Genomic DNA, 21,884 nt, shown 5'->3' on the forward strand with positions numbered 1-21,884 from the left:
GCGCGCGCGCGGCGTGGGGGCGGGGCGGCGGCGCCTTCGCCGTCCCGCTGGCGTCAGCGCCACGCCCGGCCGCGGCGTTGGCCATGGAGGAGTTCCGGCGGGCCTACGCGCGGCTGTGCGCGGCGGGCGGCGCGGTACCGCAGGAGGCCGTGCTGCGGCGGCTGCGGGAGCGCGGCGGGGCGGCAGGCGGCGGCTGCCTGGACCTGGCGGCGCAGAGCCTCTCGCTGGAGACGTGCGGCGCGCTGGGCCGGCTGCTGCCCGGCGCCGCGCCCTTCGCCGAGGTGGCGCTCGGCGACTGCAGCCTGAGCGAGGAAGGTGGGCGCCGGGCCCGCGGCGGCGGCTGCCCTGGGCGGGGGCCGGTCCGGCCCGGGCGGCGGCGAGGCGGAACGGCGCGGGCCCTCCGGGGGCGCGCGGGCCCTCCGGGGGCCGCGGCGGCACTGCTGCGGCGGGGCTGGGCCGCGGCCTGCGAGCGAGTGGGGACGGCAGCGGTGGCGGCGTCGCGGCGGATCGGGAGCCGCCGGCGGGCGGGCAGGGGAGGGAGCGGCGCTTCGGGCGGAGGCGCCGGCCTGGCCTGCGAGCGGGCGGGGAGGCGGCGGGGGCCGGAGCCGGCACTGAGCCCCCCGGCTGCCGCGGGTGTTTCCCTGCGTGTCGTTGAACAGGCGGGAGTGGCGGCGGCTGCTGGCAGGGCAGGATTCGGTGACGATCCGGTAGATGTAATACCAGGTCGTTACACCGAGCGCTGGGTGGGGCGTCTGTAGGAGGCAGGGCGAGTGTCTCCTGGGTTCAGGGAGCCAGCGAGCGTCTCGTGGGGGCAGCCTGTCTGACCACGGGCTGTCCCCGTCGCTGCCTTGGCAAGGCACGTAGGGTGACATGCAGTTCTCCACCCAGGCACCTCTTTCTCTGAGAATATATAGAAAAATCTCCTGTCCTGAAAGTTCAGACTGAACTTTCCAGCAGTAGTGGCCATTTACAAGGTCATGTGTTTTATCATAGCCACATCTTCTGAGCTAGCTGTTTGAAAGGGTGCTTTCTCTTCAAGCTTAGGCAGAAGGTTACATGTAAAAAGGTTATGCATAAAATAAATAACTGTCTGGTTTTGGTTTTGTTTTCTACTCAGGTGTAAAACTTCTATTGCATGGTCTTTGCTCCAACACCACAGTCAAATCTTTGGATTTGAAGGTGAGTCTGATCAAATAAAGACGAAGAGGTGGGGAAGGAGATAAGAGCGCAAGCTTAATCAGAGTTACAAATAGTCCGGGGTTGTTCTACAACACGTGTACTGTAAAGTTCTTATTCTCAGGCGACTCACTCCTGGCATCCTTAACACCACGTCACAACTTTCCAAAGTTACTTCACAGCTCATCTTTGTCTCTTTTTATTCAATCCCTCAGTTTCGATAGGAAGTTGTCGCTGTATATCTTTTGTCAGTTGCTGCTTGGACAGATGAAGCGTGTTGTAGGCTTTTCTTCGGGTCTCTGTATTTGTCAGTGAGTTACTGGTTGTTCGACTTGCACTTCTGTAGGGTTTATCCAGCTTCCCAGTGTCTTTCAGCTAGCCTGGGGCTTGGAGCTAAGCATCCACTTTCAGATGTGATGATCTGTGAGAGTGACTTTCTGTCTGTATTGCTCTGGTAAACAGCTATTGACTTGAATCTACAGTCCTAAGCTGCATCACACCTTTCCTTCTCGTTTGTGCTGGTGCTAGCTGAGTCCTTTCTAATGAAGCATGTTGAAATGATTCTGCTTATCTAGAATCAGTATTTTCTATCCCATCGTGGCCCATGCTGATCCTGTGCTGTCCTGTGATTTTTGTGAGCTCTCAGTCACAGTGCCTCACAAGACTAGTGGTGTATGTATCCACCGTTCCTGCTGGGGTCTGTCATTTTGTGGAAAGCCGACTGATATGTGAAACAAATGTTGCTGAGACTGTCTTTGATGGACCGAAATCAGCATTACAGCTGGGATGCACCTGATAGTGTTTGATGGGATAGCTGGATTGGGACAGGGCATGGCCTACTGATCACCTGGGCCTTTTGTTTCAGGGGAATAACCTCCGAACCGTGGGAGCTGAGGCTTTGGGAAAACTTCTTAGGCAGAACAAATCCATCAGGAGGTAAAAAATTGTATCTACCTCTCTTTCTGTTATTCCTGACAGATGGACCACAACACTAGGAAAGGGTTGAGGGTGTTTTTTGTTGGGGTAGGAGGAATGTCAAGTGGTGAAGTTTCTTGTGAGGGATGGGACAGGTGAAGGAGTGAGGACCAGAGGTGGTCTTTTGGCAGATGCAGGGCCCTGGCAGCATCCTGCTCTCTGAAACCGAGTGTATTAGCAGAGCTGGGTGTTTGAATGGGCACTGTGATCCAGCTGTCATGCGACTGTCTTTTTACTCCATGAACTCCAATCCTGTCTGATTTTCCCTAGCCTTATCTTGGAATGGAACAGCCTTGGTGTGTGGGAGGAGGGCTTCTCCTTTTTCTGCCAAGGCCTGGGAGCGAACAGCTTTCTCCAGCGGCTAGATCTGCGCAATAACCAGATCAACCATCAAGGGGCCGGAGAGCTGGCTGTGGCACTGAAACAAAATGCCAGCCTTCAGGAGCTGGGTAAGAGTGACTAGTTCTTTGCCCACCTACATACGTGCCTGCACAAATGCTTGTATCTGGGCCGTTGCAGCCGCCCTGATCTTCGCCGGCTGGTCAGTGTCATTCCCAATTCCTGTCAGTCTGCAGTGCTGTGCAGGGACTAGAGGTCACAGAACATGGCTTTTGGAGAGTGGGAACTGTAACTGGACTCTGGAACCAAAGCTGCAGATGAAGGTTGCATGCTTGGAGCAGAACAGTTCTTAGTGGAGGAGGGAATGGGTTCATTCCCATTTGTGGATGCGGTTGGCGTGCCTCATGCCAGACTCTTAAGACTTAGGTCACACTTGCTTTGTCCTTAGCGAGGAATTCTGCTAGATTTTCCTTCAGGAAAACGTGGCTCTTGATGCCAGTTCTTTCACTCCCTCAGGTTGTGGTTGTGGAAGGAAGGCTCATGAGATGAAAATGTGAGGGGCAGACTTGTGTACCTTTGGAACTGTAATGGTTTCCTGCACTTAAGATTCATCTGTGCCTTTCCTGCTTTGTCCCATCATTTTCCCTCCCTCTCATTCATCTCGAAATGGGAGTCAGTATTCACCTGTGTTTGTGCTGAGACCCTTTGGCATTAGGTAGCCTTGCTTGTAGATGTATAAGGAGCATAGTTTCTCTTGAGCCCTGTGTTTTCCAGCAGATGTGTGACTACCAGGGTGACAGTTTGCTTTCTGTTGTAGATTTGCGCTGGAATAATATTGGGCTTCTGGGTGGCCGAGCTTTGCTGAACTGCCTGCACAGCAACAAGACCCTGAAGAAGCTGGAGCTGGCTGGGAACAACGTTCCTAGTGACATCCTGAAAGCTGTGGGTAAGTATTACATGTTGCACGGGAAATAATCTGTTACTCCTTTCCCAGTTCAGCACTTGAAAGATACAGGGTACTGTCTGTTCCAGAAGAGAGCTGTCCTTCTTCCTCTCCTTTTCTCAGCAACGTTTACACAGTACCCTACATGGCTTCTTCTTGACCTTTAGTGAGGGCTGGTCAGGTTGAAAGCATCAGTTTTACCAAAAAGAGGAAAAAATAATTTGGCTTGGATTAGAGATTACTGTGTCATGTGAATGTGGGAGAACTTGGGGCTCTAGTTTGCCGCTGAGTAGCCAAGTTTGGAAATGGCTAATGCAGCATGTCTTTTGTCATTGTTGTATCCACAGTGGAGCTGAAGGGCTCTCCCGTGTCTGGGGTGTCGATTACCCCATATACCCTGCTCTCTTCAATTCTGCCCCACCTTTTGTCTGTAAGGTGAGAGCAGTCTCTCTTTGTGGGCCAGCCTGAGAAGGGCTACTGTCGTGGTGCTTCTGAGAGCCAGGTGTCCTTCTGAGTGCTATCTCTTCCAGCAGTGCTTGCTATTCCGTTGCTTTAGAAACACATGCGTGCTCTCCTGCTTTTTCTGCATCAGAACAAGCCATGGATCACAACCAAGACCGTCAGACTATCCTAAGTGAGAGCCAGAACCGAACATACATACTCGGCAAGGAGGTTTTGAGTCTGAAGGATGAGAAGACCAAGCAGGTCAGCAATCTTAACATGTTGGCAGTTCAAGTGGGGCAGCTGGAATCCTATGCTTTTCCTCGGTGTCCCCGTGAAAGAGTGACGGGATTATTGTGCACCTAAAGTTGCATGTGCATCTTTATGGGCGGACATGCAGCATGTTTTAGTAATTTGGGTCCTTCCTCTGAGCTGAGTTGCCCAGGAATCAAATCCATGGCAGTATGGGCATGTACATATGCCTCACTGAACATACTCACTCTGGATTCTGGAGTAGTTTTGGTGATTTTTTTTTTTCACCCATATTCGTGCTTTCGGTTCTTCTTTTGCAACTGGTTTGATATTTTCCAGGTGGTGAAAACCTAGAAATGTGGGTCTGTTTGCCTTCTGACACCTAATGGTGCAGAGTCCATGTAGCTGATGGCCTCAGTCAGATGTGCTAATGAACCGATCAAGCCTCCAGTTTGTTTGCTTTCAGTAGAGTGGCTTGACCTGTCTTTAGCTCTCACTAAATGACAAATGTAAATGCTTCGGGTTGATGCAGTTTATTTTCTCACTGACGTTTGCTTTGTTCACAGTTCTTGGATTTGATGGACACTATAGACAAGCAGAGAGAAGAAATAGCCAGGAGTGACAGGTGAGTTCAATTTCTGAGTGCTTTCTGCTCTTCGATAGCAGAATTGGGCCCTCTCTCTTTCCTTGCAGAAATTACCCACTTTTTTTTTCTTTTTTTTTTTTTTTTTTTCCCCCAAATGCAGGATGTCAGCAGCACGAGTCAGCCAGCTGCAGGAAGCATTGGATGAGCAGCAGTCTATTATGAATTCGCTGAAAGCCAAGTATGGAGGAGGAAAACCTTAGCCTTCCCACTGTTCTGTGCTGTACAGGCAGTGCTGAGCAGAGCAGAGGGATGATCTTGTAGAGTGGCTAGCTTACTGTTTTGCTTAGTTCTGCAGTAATATCCAGAAATTGCAGATCAGACCTTTGGGCTTGCCATGCTAGCTCTCTAGCCTGTTTTTAAGTAAAATTATAGTGCATTGGTGTAAGAGCAAGTGAATTACAGAGGGTGAAAAGGGGGAAAAAAAGGATTGTGGGGATGGGATGGGGGCATGTTCCTTGCAGTTTACAGTCTGGCAAGAGTCTGTACCTGCTTCCCCTGGCAGTTGGCAGCATCCTCTGAGAACCACTGCAGATACGGAGGAACCTGACCAGCAAGATTGTATGATAGCAACAGTGAGGCAGAGCTGCCAAAAGCAGCCTTAGATTGTGTAGAGCCATGTGCACATGACAGTTGTTAGACTTCAAACGCTGATGAGCCTGGCTCGTTTAGTTCTGTCAGGTAAAGGTAGTTTCATTATGCCATGCCTCAGTATGGACTTGTCCCTCTTGTACAGAGTAAGCAAATCACTTTGCTACCTGTATTTAGCGTTCTATCCCTAATTTTCAGCAACTTTGCAGTGGTATAAAATAGCCAGCTTTGTTCTGCTGTGAGGTTGGGCAAATCCTGGAGGGGTCCAGGCAGGGGAAACAGCTCACAGGAGACAACACAGGGAAGGCGCAGTGGGGCACTAGAACACCAGGCTCTGAGAAGTTCCGGGTCACTCACTGTTTGCAGAGGCTGTTGGGCACAGATAAGTGGTATCCTTTTCCCAGGGGCAAAGCCCGCCTCATTTAGCAAGCCTGATTTCATCCGCTGCCAACTCTGTGTTAACATCTTGTACCATGTGGCATAGAGAGCTCACTGGAAGTGTCTCCCTTAGAAGAGACTCTGTAAACTGTTTTTCTGTGTAGGCTGCAGATGGCTGAAGCTGCCCTGGCTCTGTCTGAGCAGAAGGTGCACAATTTTGGGGAGCTACTGAATGCCACAAAACAGGAGCAAATCAGCATGGCTGAGCACCACTTTACAGAGCTCCAGCAGCAAAAGCAGGTGAGCTGCTTAAGTCCGAGTTAGGTTTGAGAGCAGGGTTCCAGGTATACCAGGTTTGTGTGGATTTAGGGGATGCTGGACGGGATAGGCAAGTGTGATTTTTAGTGAGTTAACCACAGCTGCCATGCAAAAATTCTTGTGTAAATTAGATAGGTGGGTGCTAGGTGCGGAGAGGAGCCATGGTGTTTGAGGTGGGTTGGATTTAGTTGGGTGTGGTGTTGGTTGGAGTAGGTTGGCAATGCAAGAACTAAGGTGAGTACAGGTTCTTAAATTTGATTCTGTTTGCAGGAAGGTGCTGATCGGGAAGGCAAGCTTTTGCGTGACTTGTCTGTTGCCAATGAGAAAAATCTGCTTCTAAGAAGCCAGGTAGGAAAGCAAGTCGAAGGCTGAGAAGCGGAACTTGGACTTTATTCGCCTCTGCTCTGTATATATGTCCTCTGCTTTGATCCTTGTTTGTGTCTCTGCTGATTGTTCTGTACAGCCAAATTTCTCTGCTAATAGGAGAAGAAAATCCTTTGTGGTGGTCATTTCCTTGTAGGTAGATGAGTTGGAGAAGAAGTGCAAAGTTCAGCAGGATCAGCTATTCCAGGTAAAGCAAGACTTGACCAACACAACAGCAGAGCTGAAGCTGCGGGTCGTGCAGGCTGAGGGTGAGTGGAGGAGCAGAAAGAGCTCATGAACACCTATGGGTTGGGATTACTGTCTGTGAGTCAACGGTGCAAGGCAGCCAAGGAGAAAGAGTGGAAGTTTGTGATAGAGTGTGAATACAGCCTGTGTAGCAGGAATACCGTAATTGTGATATGCTTGCTTTTAATTTGCAGAACGCCTGGAAATGGAAAAGAGAAGATTTAAACAAAGCCTCGAAGACATGGAATCCCTTCGGGTAAAAGAGGTAAGAGCTTGCTAGTTCCATCTCTGTTATGTTCCAGGGGATTCTGTCTGAGTGTAGACAGGACAAGAGGCTATGGTCAGCTCTGTTTGGAGTGTTTGTTGAGGTGTGAAATATCTCAAAAATAAAATTATACCAATAGATTTCTTTGAAGATTTTGAAATCTTATGAGAAAAGACATAGGCCAGGAAGATTTTAGCCACATTACAACTAGCAAACGAATCTCTGGTGTTCTGTACCACTTGAAGATGAGAGCTCAAACTCTGTATCTTTCATCTTGGCCTGGAATGGATCTCTGTCTAAAGTTCCTAGTTTCTAGAGGGCAGATTCTATCTATATTACAGTTTCCTAGTGGAGCTCTTGAGGGAGCTAAGAATTTTTCTTTGGTGGTAGGTGGGTCAACGAGAGGATGCTCTTTCTCATGCCGAATGGCCATGCTGCTATGCCTGGAGATAGGAGTGGTTTGCTGGCACTTGCTTAAATGGTTTCTGCTGCTTTGCAGGTGGATCATATGACACAGCATATTGAGGCCAGTGAACGTTCGATGCAGGACAGGATCCAGAGGCTGGAGGCAATCAGGATAGCTCTGGAAGAGGTAAGAATGGATGTTCCAAGTGCGTTGGAATGCTCAGGTAGCAATGGCAGGAGAAGGCTGCCAGGGGAGCTTTATGGAGTATTCCGTTGCTGACCTATGTAAAGATTGTCATGTGCTGTAGGGAGGAACAGAAAACAGCATATTAACAGCTAAAATTATTTTTAGCGCTTTGGACTAAGGAAGGAGAAGGTTCCAAGGAGAAACTTGTAGATTCTGATTGAACAAAAATAAAGATTCCATTGAACGTGATTAGATTCTTACCAGGATTTGACTTCACAGGTTTCCCATGTGGTCCCAAGTAGTGTAGCCTATTTCTCCTTATCTGTTCCCCCAGCTAGATCCAGCGCTGCCCTCTCCTATTCTCCTGTCTTTGGAAAGCTTCACCCATTACTTGCCCTCATATAACTGAAATTCTCATTGAATTTAGATGACAGTCTTGGGGTGAGAAAAGGTATGTAATCTGGGTTTGTTTTCCCTGCCCCTGAGCGAGAGAGCGCTGTGTCACATTGTAGCCTGCGACTGGAAGCTGCTGATGTTTTCTGGTCAGCATTGCAGTGATGCAGTTTCTCTGCCTGGAATGATCTTTCATGTTTCTGTGGCAGGAGCTGAGCCGAGTCAAAGCAGCTGCACTTGCTGAGCGAGGCCAGGCAGAGGAGGAGTTAATGAAAGTCCGGAATCAGGCACGGTTGGAGGAGGTAAGGACAAGACCTGTCTGTGGGCCCTGCCTCTGTGGGAAGGGGAGGGTATTTGGCTTCTTAGCCTATGTTTTTCTCTCGAGGAACTGCTGAGTAAGTCCCCGCTCTTGAGTTTCACTGGCCTGCAAATAGTGTGATTTCTGAGGAAGGAGTCCTGAAAAGTCTGCTCTGAATTGTCTCTACAATATAACCTCTATCCTCACCTGCTCTGTGCTTTCCATTGGTAACAGAATTGATGTGGATATTGTCCTAGCAGATTTCACTTGAGTTGCCAACTTTTGAAGCTAACAGCCAGATGTCGGTCCTTCTGTTTTAAGAGCGACTTTCATGGGCTGTTCGGTTTCTCTGGGCTCAGGGGGATTTCCGCAGGTGGCTATTGCTGCTGGATAAAAAAAGTCACTGTAGAATTGAACTTTGCAAAAATAGCAGTGAAGTCAACACCCTGAGAAAGAGAACAGGGGATGAGGAAAACAAATGTATAAAAGCTGCCACATGTGTCTGTGGTGGGACACAGCAGTTGCTTTGCTACATACAGCAGTGTTTCAGAGCCATTTGGGATACAGAGGAAGTGGAGACGGAGCATTAGTTGTAAACGCTGGTGGTGGCATTGGTGCTTCTTACCAAGGACATGCCTGTTTCGCAGCAAGTGCGCTGGGTGTTGCGGTGTCTCCATCCGAATGTTCTCCCTGGCAGTAGAAAGCAGCTTAGATTGCCCCCTGAATGCAAGGGAGAAGCGCTGTATCTATTGTGTGCTTGTTCTTCAGTGCCTGTTGACTCAACCAAGGGTTCATCGTGTTGGGAACAAAATGGGGAGAATCCCTTCACAAGAATGGAGTGGGACTGATGTATTTTCATTTTCCTTTGTGTGTCTTACAGCAGCAACGACTAGAACACCTAGAAGAGAAGCTGCGGCTGATGACTGAGTCACGGGATGAAGCTCAGAACTGCTGCCTTAAGCAAAAACAAATGGTTGCTGAGGCCCAAGCCAAAGCCAGTCAGCTGAGCCTGCACGCTGAGGGACTCAGAAGGCGGCTAGAGGAACTTCAGCAGGTAACTTGGGCTGGAGTAGAGATATGGCTACCACAGGGTCAGAACAAGTTGCTGAAGTTGTTTGGTTATTCTTGGCTTTGTCTTTGTGTGCCAGGACCTGAACAGTAAGGAAGAGGAGAAAGTGACAGAGGTGAATAAAGTGAAAGTGGAATTACAGGAGCAGATTGGACATCTGCAGGCTGAACGCACAGCACAGGACGGGCTGAGGGAGAAGATTGCAGCCCTGGAGAGGCAGCTGAAAGGTGATGGGTCCCTTCATGCTTCTGAAATGGTAGTTTTGAGTTACCCTACAGTGGAGCTGGAACTGAGCGACGCTTACAATGCGTCCTGCCTGTGCGCACAACCATGAATCGTACCCTCCATCCTGATGTATTTGCAGGAGTTCTTGTCATTTTATAGAGACCAGGACTCGGATAACTACCTGAAGTTGCACAGCAAGCAAAATGCTTGGATTTCCTACACAGTGGAGTGTAACATCTTGTCTGTGCAAAACCTCTCACATTGTCTCGTGCAGTTTCTCTCATGTGCCTGTTGATCATCCTGCTTCCATTGCCTTTGGCTGTGCCTATAACGTGTTGTTGCTGTTTATTCTAGGGACACGCTAATTTTCTTTACTAATGCTGCTGCTCTTTCACAGCCCTATTGAGTAGTCACCGTGAGGCACTGCTGGACAAAGAAGGTGAAATCTCTATGCTGCTGGAGAAGCTGAGAATGAAAGAGGCTGACATCTCCAGGATGAGGGAAGAAGAGGCCCAGCGAGCAAGTTTCTTGCAGAACGCCATCATGGCATATGTGCAGGGCTCCCCCTTGGGAACCCACAGTTCTAGGAAATGAGGGCGTGGCGTAAAGAATCCAGATACCTGCTGTCAGGAGGAGGATGAGCAACTCAGGTACAGCCCCTTCTTTCTAAGTGGGACAGTTTTGTCAGATGTGATTGTCAGGGGTGACACAAAGGCTTGCAGACACAGAAGATCACTCTTGCTCTTCAGAAATCTTGCTCCTGACAGCTTAAAGAAGAGGAGGAAACAACAGTCCAGGGCTGGGATAGGGGCTCATGGGTCTGAGTTCATGGTGTGGAGGCCTTCCCTGCACTGCTATGGCATTTGGAGTAGTTTCTGTGTCCTTTTATAAGCACTGGTCTGTTGGCACGCCCTGTTGTTACCAGGCTGTTGTGTGTTCCCTGGGCAGCAGTCCTTCTGAAGCCTTTGTTTGGATGCCAGGGCCGTTAACAGTGAAACCTGATAAATGACAGGCAGCAGTGTTTACAGTTCCCCGTAGGTGGGAGCAATTTACTTTGCTCATGGGGTCCCGAAGCTGCTGGACACACCAGGTCACACCCACCTGTGCTTTTATACGAAGTGCTTACAGATGGAAGCGGTGGCTGACAGGGCTCACTTAGGCTCTTTCACCCTGCCCCTCCGTGGCTCTGGCTGTAGTGATGGGCAGTAGATATGCATTCATTATATCTAGAAACAGCTCTGCAGAGAGGAGACTGTTGTGCAGTATCTGTCCATATCCTCATTGGACAGCTGGGCATTGGCCATGGTTCAAGCCTCTATAACGCTGACACGGAAAGGGTGGGATGGGGTGTTGGGGGTCAGTGTCTGTGCTTCCTCACTGTGAACTGCAGCCTTTGGCTGGAGTTCTTGTCAGCAAAATGCAACAGGATTTCGTTCTACTGTGACAAATGGCAAAATGTCCTGCTGGCTTCTCAGGATCCTGGAGCTGAGTGCTGTTTTCTGGGCCTTACCCTGGCAAGGAGCAATGCTTCTGACTCGCCATTGGGGAGCTGCTTCTCAGAGCACAAATGGGAGAAGGTGCTTCCTTTGCTGGTGACACAAGTCCTCACGTGGCATGGAGGAAGGGAAGGGATATGAGGGTCTGAATCGGAGAAAGTGGAGATCTCTGTCAGGGCAGCAGTATGAGAACTTCCTGTTAGCTTCTCCTGAGTCTGTGGTGGGAGAAAGGAAATTGTGGTACATATTTTAAGAGGCAATTGGAAAAAGAAACTTTCTGTGTGCATCAGTTGGTCTGTGCTTGTGCTTTTTCATATTGAGTTTTTCTGTGCTTTTTTAATAAAGAGTTTTTGCATTTTGCCGTAACACTGGGCAGCGACAAGCTGGATGTTTGGCTGATGTGGAGGGCGGGGCCTTCTGTGTTACTCTCACGAAGATCCTTCTGGTCTGTCCTGGAACTGAAAGGCTGTTATAGGTGGATAAGTTGTGTCTACAGCTTTTGGTTCTGAACTAAGGTAAAAAGCAAAGAAGGTGGGAACCGATGGCCTATGACAAGGAGTGGAGGGAGCCTGGGTTGAGAGCGAGATAGTCCGTGGGTGCTGTGCAGGCCAGCAGGTCAGGGAAAAGCAAAGCCTGCTGTGCTGAGACTGTATCACTACATGGGTTCTCTCCGTTCTTGGCAGAGTACTGGGAGAGGTGGAGGAATCCAAAAGCCCTCTTTACGCAGGACTTTTGCTGTTACATCTCTGTTCCTCAGCGCCTTGGCGCAGATGACAGCAGAATCTGCAGCTGGGCAATGCGACCGATTTTTAAAGCTCCAGCCTTGAGCAGCCAGCCTTGCACTCTGGAAACCGTCCTCGGCAAGCTTCCGAGCGGCAGCGCCGTGCGGGGTGAAGGGGCAGCCTGCGAGTCGCCCGCCCGCCGGCGGTGGGGTGCGCCGGCAGGCGGCTGGGGCTGCCCGGAAGAGGGAAGGCGCGGGGGGGGTGGGATCCCGCGGCGGGGCAGGGCGGTGCCACCCGCGCGCTCCGCCGTTCCCTTCTACCGCCGCCTGCAGAGCGCCCCGGCTGGGCCTCCGGAGCCTCCGGGCGGCCCGGGAGAGCGGGCCCGGCCTCGGCCGCGCGGCAGCGGAGCGGCGCCGCGGGGGACCCGCGCCCCGGCGGGGCGGGCCCGTCGCGGCGGCCGCCCCGCCCCCGCCGCGGGGCTCGGCTGGGCTCGGCCGCGCTCGGCTCGGCTCGGCTCGGCTCGGCCCCGCCCCGCCCGCGCGGGCTGTCACTGCGGCGGAGTCGCGGCGCCGCCATCGCGGGCAGATGCAGGCGATCAAGTGTGTGGTGGTGGGCGACGGGTGAGTGCGCGGCGGGCGCGGGTGGCGGCGGGGCCGCGCCGGCCGCGCCTCGGCCTTCCGCAGCGCCGCACAATGCGGGCCCGGGCCCGGCGGCGCCGAGGGATGGGAAGGAGGGCCTGGCGCGGCGCGGCCCCGCCCCGCCCCGCGGCCGGCGGGAGGCGCCCGGCGGCGAGGCCAGACCCGGCCCGGCCCGGTCCGGTCCGGAGCGCCGCGGGGCCCGGGCGGGGTGGGGCGGGCACTCGGCGGGGCTGCGCCCGCCTGGCCGCCGTACCTGGGCCGGCAGCGGCCTCTCACCGGCGGGGCCGCCGCGGTGCTGGAGAGAGACACGCCAAGCGGCGGCTGCGGCCGCCGGGTGAGGAGACGGGGCGCCCGGGTCCTGCCCTGCCCCCCGGGTCCTGCCCTGCCCCCCGGGCCCTGCCCTGCCCCCCGGGCCCTGCCCTACCCCAAGGGCCCTGCCCCGCGCCCGCTAGCATGGGCGTCAGGGCGGCGAGCCGAGGCCGAGCGGGCGCCGCCGCCGTCTCCCAGCGGGAGAGTGGGGCCTGGCTGCTGTGGCGGCCGTTACGGTCCTGCCGAGCGCACCCCGCTCCCTCCTCAGTTCGTGAACTTGGGTCTTCGTCCCTTAGTACCTCTCAGGTTCCCATCGGCTGGTATACCGCCTGGAAAACAAGTACCTTCTTTTCTTGGGTTTTAAACCTGCCTCCCCATTGGTTTATTAAGTACCTGTATTTCGCTATTTTTTGTCATGCACGTGCAATTCATCATGGTCCTGCCTAAAAATCTTCCAGTTCTTACGCTTCTTTCATATCTCCTTTTGTTGTTTGTGTTCCAAGGTGAAGTGCAGCATGTCGCAGTTTCTGATTTCACTATGTGCCTATTGTCATCCTTCTTGCCCTTTTCTTCAGGCTTTTCCTACATGCCTTTTTCTGAGAACACATCTGTATGCAAGATGCAGGCTGCAGTAGATTTATGGTGCTTTGTAACTTTCCCTAGCTTGTCTTGTGTATTTTTCCTCGGAATTCCTGTTTGGTTTTCTGATCACCACAGCAAGTGCAGAGCTGAGATACTGAGAACTAAGTGTGGACCGGTCTTGGGCAGGAACTTGTCCTTCCACCTTCTGACATGTGCCACCCCCTCAGATACACATTTGGAGTGAAGCCTTCCAGGTTCTAGCCTTTGGGGTCTAAAGAGGGGAGCAGGAGAAAGAGCCAGCCACCACACAGTAGAGCCGTATTGTGAAGGGGAGAGCCCAGCATGTTGGAAGTGGACTTCAGATGAAGGTTTGCAGTCTGGTGTGTTGCTTGAAGACCAAATTGACAGCATGGAGACTAAATGAACTTGGATACCAAAACGCTGCAATCATAGATAGGTGTCTGTTTTGTGAATTACGTGACTTCCCTGTTTGATGGGAGAGAGGTCACAGTTCAGGATGAAAGTCAAGCTGGTCAGTGTAGTGTTTCCTTACACCACCTCCTTGTTCTCCAAGAGAGGGTACCTGATCCAGGGGAAAAGCTGTAGTGGTTCTCGCTGTGCTTTGTGTCATCCTGGTGCAGAACCGGGGAGTCCTCTGGGATCTCTCGCTTACTCTTGAAGTCTTTCCTTAAGTCACTTCAGTTACAGAATTGGGTAGAGGATCCCCAAAGGATCTCTGTTGGCTATTCGGCTTCACTCAGGCACTTAGCAGACAGCTTTCCCTGTCATTGGCACTTGCGATAGGTTTCTCTGGAAGGTTCTCTGCAGTTCACAACTTTCATAGTGATAAATAGGCTGTTTACGCTCCTAGTACTCGTCTGTTCTTATGACTGAGCTTTTCCCTTACGCTACAGGGCTGACTGAAGTTCATACGCTTACGCTGTTGCCAACCACCCCCTGCCAGCTGCCGCTGCTGGGTTGACAATCCCACCTGCCTTCAGCAAAGCCCTGAGCTGATATTTTCGGTGATCTACACTGATGCCAAAATATCTTTCCAAACTGACAGTAGTCAATTTTAAAGTTCATTTTTGTTACAGATACTTATTTTTTCCTCTTTGTATTTATTGACATTGAATTCTTGTATCTGAGGAGCTTGAATAATTCTGTATTGTTGCACGTTTTTTTACCTCACTGTTTACCCATTTTGCTAGATTATTACAGATGTGTTGAGCCCAGCACAGAACCCTAATTTATTCCCTCTCTTTTGGTTCCTGGAACAACCAGGATGTCTGATGTTTTGCTGAAGCTGAATGGGTGGGGAAAAGGAGTTGGGAGAAAGCAGTGTCAGGTAAGTGCTCAGGCAAGGTGCACGTTGTGAGTTCAGGCCTGGTCCCTGTCAGAGAATTCCAGCCTGTAACAGGTTTTTCTCATGTGATAACTTTTTACTTAACCTCTTTTTTTTGGGGGGGGGGGGGGGAAGAGTGACTTTTACCGTGCTTCCTGCTATACCCTTTTTTTATGCTTGTCACTCTTACCCTCTGCAGAGCTGTAGGGAAGACTTGCTTGCTGATCAGTTACACCACGAATGCCTTTCCTGGAGAATATATACCCACCGTGTGAGTAATGGCCTTGGGCTTCAGTTGCTTTTTGCTCTACATGCGTCTGTAAAAGTTGGTTTTGTAGATGAGGAGAAGGATGCCCCAAATCAGACTGTGAACCTCACACACGAGGATGATGTGGGTGGGACAGCTGTGTGTGAGGAGGGCTGACTATCCCCTCTAGAGCTGTGTTGCAGTGTCCTCTCCTGGTTCACTGCCCCCCTTAGATTTTGTTATAGAGAGATGTGTGGGTCACAACGAGATTGTCGTTGATGGGGACTCTTCCTTGGCAGGTTTGATAACTATTCTGCCAATGTCATGGTAGATGGAAAGCCAGTGAACCTAGGCCTCTGGGATACAGCAGGGCAAGAGGACTATGACCGACTGCGGCCTCTTTCCTACCCACAGACGGTGAGTGCTGGACTTGGACTGGCTTCTAACTGCTCCCTCTTGGGGACAGGGAGGCTCCCAGGGACAGCCAGGCTTCTTTCCTTTGAGGAAGGCCCAAGTTCCTGCATCTGTAACCCTAATTCTGGTCGTTTAAGTAGTGTCACAGCTGAATTCCTCCTAAGAGATGGTCCTGTTGTAGTCCCTGCTTCGTAATGGTGGTTGCACAGTTATGCGTGCCGTGGGGAGGCTCAAGCGAAAGGAGTGATGTGGGGCTGCTGTGCAGCTGAGCCACGTTCCATATTCCCGCTCTCTCTCAGCGGCACAGCTCACCGTTGGGCGGCACTGGTAGCGTTTCCCTGGCTGTAGCAATTCCTACATGGCCCCCCTACCAGGGGTGAAGACCATAGCCCCGTTAAAGGTATATGTGGCCGCAGGCTCTTAACATGCAGAGCCCAATATTGTAAAAGAAGATGAAGTCATATACTCAAAGTCCATTCCTTCCCTCTCTGAAATAGTTTAGCACCCTCAATGGAGAAGAGTTTCTTACAGCCACAGTCCTTGCTTGAGGGAGGAGGTTGTCCTCTATAGGGCTCCCTCTCCGTCCTCCCTCCATTATCTGTAGCTGTTTCTTTCTACATGGCTGACCCTCTTGTTTCCGCACAGGATGTTTTCTTGATCTGCTTCTCCCTTGTGAGTCCAGCCTCCTTTGAGAATGTCAGAGCCAAGGTAAAGTATTCTCCTTCTGGGTGAAATAGTGGAAGGGAGGAACCAGTGAAGTCCCCTGCCCCACCCAGCACCACACCTACAAGCCCAAAGTTTGTAGCAGTCATGTTTTGATAATAGAAGGTCATAGTCTGCAGGTTTTAAGAGGGGCCCACTCTTTATTCATTACTTCTTTGGTGAAGTTTTTGCCTTTTTGAATCTGTGTCTCTAAAGATAAGGGATGTCCTAGAAGCTAAAATGCAGTTAAGGGCAGCACTGTGTGCAGAGTTGGCTGGCACTGTCTGTCACAATTCCATGTCTCAATGCCCTCGTTATTACATCTGCACCAATCTCTTTCTGCAGAGCATACTCAGAACTGTAGGCACAAGTAGCCTGGTTGCGTGTTGTCACCATGTCAGATAGTAGTAAAAGCCTTATTCCTAATAGTAAATACATCCTTGTGGTTGCTTCTACTGCAACAGCGACTTTCCTTATTGTGCTTCTCTGTTTCAGTGGTACCCTGAGGTCCGACACCATTGCCCAAATACACCTATCATCCTGGTGGGCACCAAGCTGGACTTGAGGGATGATAAGGACACCATTGAAAGGTTACGTGACAAGAAACTGGCCCCCATCACCTACCCCCAAGGTCTGGCCATGGCTCGGGAGATTGGTGAGTCTAATGTGCTGGCAGATCTCCATGGCATTGAGCTTTTATTTTGGAGTGGGTGAGGGACAGTATGTCCTGGTAGGACTGGAGTGGTTGAGCTGGAGCTCTCTTTCCCCTAGGGTCGGTAAAGTACCTTGAGTGCTCCGCTCTGACGCAGCGGGGCTTGAAGACGGTGTTTGATGAAGCCATCCGGGCTGTGCTCTGCCCACCGCCCGTGAAGAAGCCTGGCAAAAAGTGTACCGTGTTTTGAGGGCTGTGGCCTAGGTGCTGGCTCAGCATGTTGTCCTCTGACAGATTGCATATTAGCTGGGTGTTTCTGGAGGGGGCTGGGACGTGTAGGGCCCTTCATCATGTACGAAGTCAGTGTTTTTTAAATGTCTCTTTGATTTAACGTCAGTGTTGATGTGAAGGGGCAGTGGGGGCAGGAGACTAGCTGGGGGCTGTATGGCCCCCAGGGGAGGTACAATGGGGAAGGCAAGATAGCCCCTTGGGGCAACAGGCTGTTTCGGCTCTCCTGAACTCCAAGCTGAAAGGGCCGAGACATCCATCCTGTCCTGGAGACACCTGGTTTCAACCTGCAGGTGAAATGGCTGGTGAAGATCTTTGTGGGAGTGGGGAGGGAGCGGATATGAATGGTGCTGAAGGACAAGAGCAGCTGGGAGAGCGGCCAAGTCTCCTTGCCCAGCCTCCTGCGGCCAATAGTTAACAAATCGGTGCTCTAGCTGATACGTGCCTGAGACTGTTAAAGAAATCATAACCAGCCCCAGAAGGGGGCGAAGTAAATGAGAAGCTGAAGAACTAATCATCAGGTGCTTTATTGGGTACTAGCCAAACTCAGTGATTAAACAGCTCTGTGCAGTGGATGTATTTGCCTTTTCATGTGTGCACACCCTAGGACAATGTGGTGCTGCTCCCCCCCATCAGTCTTTAGCAGGGCCTCCCCCCCCCCCAAATCCAGTCTCTGCAGAGCAGGGCTGTGGTTGTTGCCTCTGTTTTGTTCTTTTTTTCTACTAAAGACAGCAAAGGAAGCAATGAGGAGTCTGCTAACTTCTTCTTTCCCTTCCCACTGAAAGTGCAGGTGGGCTCTATGGATTCAGATGGAACAGGGAGAGCTTCTGAAGGGTTGGGGCGGGGGATAGGGTTGGAAGAAAGACAGGTCCAATTTCTAATCATCATGTAGAGTGACAAGATAAAACCTTATTTGGTGCAATAAACATTCTCCATGACGGCGTATGTGAGCTTTATTGTATAGTAGCCCTCTAAAGGTAACTTTCTGCCTCACATCTCATGCAGATTACAGCCCTGCTGCCCCTCTTCTCCAGCAAGACTGGGTCCGTGTCCTTGTTTTCTATCCAGTTTACATCTATGCAGTACTAGTATGAAAATTAAGGCCAGGTGTGAAAGGCAGGCGTCATCTTAGGAGACAAGAAATCCCCCATCGACCATCAGTGAGCTGCCAGTTGTCATAGCGCTCTTATCGCTCAGCAGGAAGAGAACGCCATTCACCACATCATCCACCTCTGGAATCAAACACAGAGAACATCTCAAATTGCACTAGAAAAACAAGGTATGCCTTTGACCTCTACACGTAATCAGAGAAAGGAAACATCTCGACCCGTGAACTGTGCTTGATGCAGTACACAGGACAGCATGGCTGAGAGCTGGACATCAGAAAGCCCTTGTTGCAATCAAATGATACTTAGTTCACAGCAAGACCCATGCTGCCCTCCCAGTCCTATTTATGAACAACAAAGTGCATTTCACTTGTCCTAGGATGCCAAGGCTGTAGAAGAGGGAAGACGAGGTTGATTCTCACCCTGTCCTCATCAAATGCTTCAGGAATTCAGCCACAGCCATTCAGCAGTCGTGGCTTTGCCCACAAAAGCAGCAAGGTACCTGTGGCTGTGATGGCAGTCAGAGGGGAGGCCTGGATACAGCGAAAGAGCCCAGCCTCGCACAAACCTACACTACTGACCTGCAAACTTTCCCAGCGGAATCCGATTAATCATGGCAGCAGATTTCTGAGGGTCACTCCAATTAAGTCTCCCCATGTCAGTCATAACCACTGTGGGGTTCACAGTGTTCACCCTGATCTGGGACCAAGAGCAACAAACAATCTAACCAGACGGCTCGGAGAGGAAATGCTCAGGTTCAGCTTTCACACTTTTCTTTCTCTCGGGAAGAATCCTACCTTGTGGGGTCCCAGTTCCATTGCCATTACCTTGCTCAGCATATCCAAAGCGCTTTTTGTGGAACCTTCAAGAGAAGGGAAGAACAGGAGGCATTTAAGTGCATAGCACTTGGTCTGCAACACACAGAAGTACTTCACTGCCCAGAACTGGCAGCCAGCAGCTTGGTGGCTGCGGGTCTCCAGCTAGTCAAAAATTAAAGGGGCACTGCTAAAGCTACACATGCTTACAGTAAACAGCGTGATCCCGCAGAGCACGCTGAGATGCCTGGCTAGAGACGTTCACAATAGCACCCGGCGTTCCCTGGGCAATCATCTGCCGAGCAACAATCTGGGAGTGGGAGGGAGAAAAAAAGGGAAGCCAGAATCGTAACAGGAGAAATCATTATTTCATTCAGCAGGAATCTTGCTGGGCTATTACGGTAGCCAAAAGAGCAAAAACATCCGGAGGAAGTAAGTCCTCACTGCCTCCAACTTATGAGAGAGTGTCAAAGCAATAGATTGAGGGGGCTGTACGCACACGTCAGGATAACTTTGGATTACAGTCCCTTTAGCGGACATGTCTCTCCGCTGTGTAGAACAACTTAGTCACCACACGGAGACAACTGCAGTGACAATTCTTCCTCACCTGGGATACATGAAGCACAGCCGCAAGATTCACATCAAGAGACCTACAAATAAATCAAATTTGAAAGTTATAATGGTTGCAGCCCAGGCCAGAGAGTTGTTGTTCTGGGAGACAGCAGAGGACAAGTGCTGCCGGTATCTTGGAAACACTGGCGATACTCCAGAACATGGACAGAAATGCCAAGCTGACTGGCTAGCAGGAATGATGAGTCTTTCAGCAATAAACCATTCACTGGATGTAAGCTATTTAGGGGGGGGCGGGGGAGGTGCACTTCTGCATCAACACATGTTGAGCAGGACTCTGTTCTTTAGCAGACTAATGTAGTTCCTCTATTAAAGTTTAAATAGGGGACCCTGGACCTCAGCCAGTGACTCTTCTCAAGTCAGTCGAGCCCTTCACATGGTTTTAAAATAGCAAATCTGCTATAAGGTGGGTAGAAGCAGCTTTTCTTCTATTTGCCACATAGTTCTTCCTTGGTCAGGGTTTTACCTGCTAGTTCTGCAGAACGGTCTTGGTAGAATCCACACATTTTATGTTCTAGTCACAAATGAATCCGTTATTGTAGCCCCTTCTTAACGTAGAGACAAAGCATGACCCATCTTCTCAGAAGGAAGTAGACTCACCATATCCTGTATCCTAAAGCTTACCCCCCCCCCCCTCAGCTGAACTATGGATCTTTTCAGAGAAAAATATGGTTTTGCAGTATGCAAATTTAATTTCCCACCATGCTGGTTTTATACCACCTTACCTGGCTTTGTCTTCTCGCTATCTGTATTATCAACAACTGCCTTTCAAGTTAACAGAGACAGAGTGGGAGCTGGACTGGAAGCTCTGAGCTTGGTGAACAGCAGAAGGCACTCTTCTCTCCCTGCAGGCTGGATGGTGCGTGCAACACCACCACCATCCAGGAGAGGAAATGGCAGGTTCTGGCTACTCGGTGTGGAATAGCGTCAGTGCTTTTTTTTTTACTGGGTTTCCTTCTGATGTTTAAGGGGCGAAAGGTGATTATGTAAAGGATGAGAGCACAGTAAAGAAAAGAAAGCAGATATAAGCAGTAACACTCAACAAACCATGGAGAAAGTGAACGTTCGGCATTTCTAAAAGCACGTGTGTCCGTCTGGTGCCTCTGCACCAGCTGCTCCCTTCGCAAGAGGCACCCGTTTCTGGAGAGCCTTGACACCATTTTTGTCGTTTGCAGCCCCGCCAAGGCTCGGCGGGCAGCGCCGCTCCTCCGCGGGCCCAGGGCGCGGCCGGGAGCGGCGGGCCGGGGCCGGGGTCCCGGTCGGGTCACTCACCGCTCCAGGGCCTCCCGCGTCACCTGCAGGAAGGGCTGCAGCACCGCCACGGCCGCGTTGTTCACCAGCAACTCGAAGGGCCCCGCCGCGCCCACCGCCGCCTCCGTGGCGTCCCAGTCGGCCAGGTCCAGGCACAGGGGCTCGATGCCAGGGCACTGCGGCGAGGGCGGCCTCCGTGGGTCGGGGGTCGCGGGGGAGCCGGCAGGCCCGGCCCAGGACGATCCCAGGCGCGGCCGTCCCCAGGCAGGGCCGGGCCGGGCCGTTCCCGGGGGTGGGGGGGTTCCGGTACCTCTCGCGCGAGGCTCTCCAGGTCCGCCGCGGTGCGGCTCAGCGCGGTCACGCGGGCCCCGGCCTTGCTCAGCGCCACGGCCACGGCGCGCCCGATCCCTGCGGGGAGACGGCGTCAGCCCCGGGCCCGGCCCCCGCCCCGGCCCCGACCGCCGCCCAGCCACCTTTGCCAGCTCCAGTCACCAGGGCCCGGCGGCCGCGGAAGCCGAGATGCGGTTCCATGCTGTGGGCGGACTGCGGCCGGGGCCGGCCTGCCGGGCCGGGGCCGGGGCCGAGGCCGGGCGGGGCCCGGGAGCGGGGCGGCCTGATAGGGTCGGGGCGGGCAGCGGGATCTGCCCCGCGCTGGCGCCGCACGGCTCCGCGTCCCCGGCCGGGGGCTGGAGGCCGGGCCGCCTCGTAGCCACGGCAGCTGCAAGCAGGTCGGAACGCAGGGCCACCCTGCTGCAGCCCCTCGTTCCCCCGAGATGACGCAGCAAGAAGCCATTTCCGGGCTCACACAGCAGGAGACGGGCAGAGATTAATTGTCTTGGCTCCGATTCTCACTGAGTATCATAGTAAGAGACCACAGAAAACCAGGCTTTTTACCAGATGAAAAGACCTGCCTTCTCTGCCCCCTTGGAGTTGCTGATGAAGACTCTCGACAGCTTTAGTCTAACAGTCATTGCCTAGAAAAACGGCTGCGAGTACATGGGCTCTGCTTCTCTGAGGACCTAGGCATGCAGGATCTCTCACACAGCACCTGTGTGACAACAGCAGTATGCTGGAAGGGACAACAGAAAAACAGGCTAGAGATAAAGTTAAGAGGTCATAGATAAGCTACTGCACCACCGTTTACTTCCAGTGACCGTCAGCATTTGCAGAGCTGGCATCG

The 21,884-nt window shown here is 52.0% G+C and overlaps 3 protein-coding genes across 6 annotated transcripts; 2 read left to right on the forward strand and 1 right to left on the reverse strand.

The window, feature by feature from the left end:
* The first annotated feature begins 83 nt into the window (after positions 1–83).
* LRRC45 (leucine rich repeat containing 45) lies at positions 84–11,375 on the forward strand. The gene is made up of 17 exons (XM_086473408.1): positions 84–315; positions 1,118–1,179; positions 2,042–2,112; positions 2,422–2,600; positions 3,308–3,436; positions 4,026–4,138; positions 4,693–4,751; positions 4,873–4,950; positions 5,903–6,038; positions 6,327–6,404; positions 6,577–6,688; positions 6,860–6,930; positions 7,430–7,522; positions 8,125–8,217; positions 9,094–9,267; positions 9,362–9,509; positions 9,905–11,375. Exons 1-17 carry the CDS (start codon positions 84–86, stop codon positions 10,099–10,101), a joined length of 2,025 nt encoding a protein of 674 aa, XP_086329534.1. The 3' UTR covers positions 10,102–11,375.
* Positions 11,376–12,291: 916 nt separating this feature from the next.
* Positions 12,292–17,477, forward strand: RAC3 (Rac family small GTPase 3). 4 transcript variants are annotated; one of them, XM_086473413.1, is made up of 7 exons: positions 12,295–12,324; positions 14,539–14,602; positions 14,799–14,870; positions 15,146–15,263; positions 15,906–15,968; positions 16,458–16,617; positions 16,734–17,477. In XM_086473413.1, exons 2-7 carry the CDS (start codon positions 14,565–14,567, stop codon positions 16,862–16,864), a joined length of 582 nt encoding a protein of 193 aa, XP_086329539.1. In that variant the 5' UTR covers positions 12,295–12,324; positions 14,539–14,564; the 3' UTR covers positions 16,865–17,477. The 4 variants fall into 4 exon arrangements, with proteins under 4 accessions (XP_086329540.1, XP_086329539.1, XP_086329538.1 ...); XM_086473412.1 differs by having other exon boundaries at positions 12,314–12,345; XM_086473414.1 differs by lacking the exon at positions 14,539–14,602 and having other exon boundaries at positions 12,292–12,345.
* A 360-nt stretch (positions 17,478–17,837) lies between these two features.
* Positions 17,838–21,235, reverse strand: DCXR (dicarbonyl and L-xylulose reductase). The gene is made up of 8 exons (XM_086473409.1): positions 21,178–21,235; positions 21,015–21,112; positions 20,726–20,880; positions 19,431–19,473; positions 19,034–19,133; positions 18,806–18,870; positions 18,590–18,707; positions 17,838–18,134 (listed from the first exon to the last, which is right to left on the reverse strand). The coding sequence occupies exons 1-8, from the start codon at positions 21,233–21,235 to the stop codon at positions 18,031–18,033; spliced, it is 741 nt and encodes a 246-aa protein (XP_086329535.1). The 3' UTR covers positions 17,838–18,030.
* Between the last annotated feature and the right edge of the window lie 649 nt (positions 21,236–21,884).

Source organism: Leptosomus discolor, chromosome 15 (genome assembly GCF_034619465.1).
Source record: "Leptosomus discolor isolate bLepDis1 chromosome 15, bLepDis1.hap2, whole genome shotgun sequence".
Lineage (NCBI taxonomy): Eukaryota > Metazoa > Chordata > Aves > Leptosomiformes > Leptosomidae > Leptosomus > Leptosomus discolor.

Coding starts and splice junctions, on each gene's coding strand:
- LRRC45 (XM_086473408.1), top strand. CDS start 84: ATGGAGGAGTTCCGGCGGGCCTACGCGCGGCTGTGCGCGGCGGGCGGC. Junction 6,039..6,326: donor AGCTCCAGCAGCAAAAGCAG/GTGAGCTGCTTA, acceptor TTCTGTTTGCAG/GAAGGTGCTGATCGGGAAGG. Junction 8,218..9,093: donor ATCAGGCACGGTTGGAGGAG/GTAAGGACAAGA, acceptor TGTGTCTTACAG/CAGCAACGACTAGAACACCT.
- RAC3 (XM_086473413.1), top strand. CDS start 14,565: ATGGGTGGGGAAAAGGAGTTGGGAGAAAGCAGTGTCAG. Junction 15,969..16,457: donor TTGAGAATGTCAGAGCCAAG/GTAAAGTATTCT, acceptor TCTCTGTTTCAG/TGGTACCCTGAGGTCCGACA. Junction 16,618..16,733: donor GGCCATGGCTCGGGAGATTG/GTGAGTCTAATG, acceptor TCTTTCCCCTAG/GGTCGGTAAAGTACCTTGAG.
- DCXR (XM_086473409.1), bottom strand. CDS start 21,235: ATGGAACCGCATCTCGGCTTCCGCGGCCGCCGGGCCCTGGTGACTGGA. Junction 19,134..19,430: donor CTGTGCTTCATGTATCCCAG/GTGAGGAAGAAT, acceptor TCCCACTCCCAG/ATTGTTGCTCGGCAGATGAT. Junction 18,708..18,805: donor TGGAACTGGGACCCCACAAG/GTAGGATTCTTC, acceptor TCTTGGTCCCAG/ATCAGGGTGAACACTGTGAA.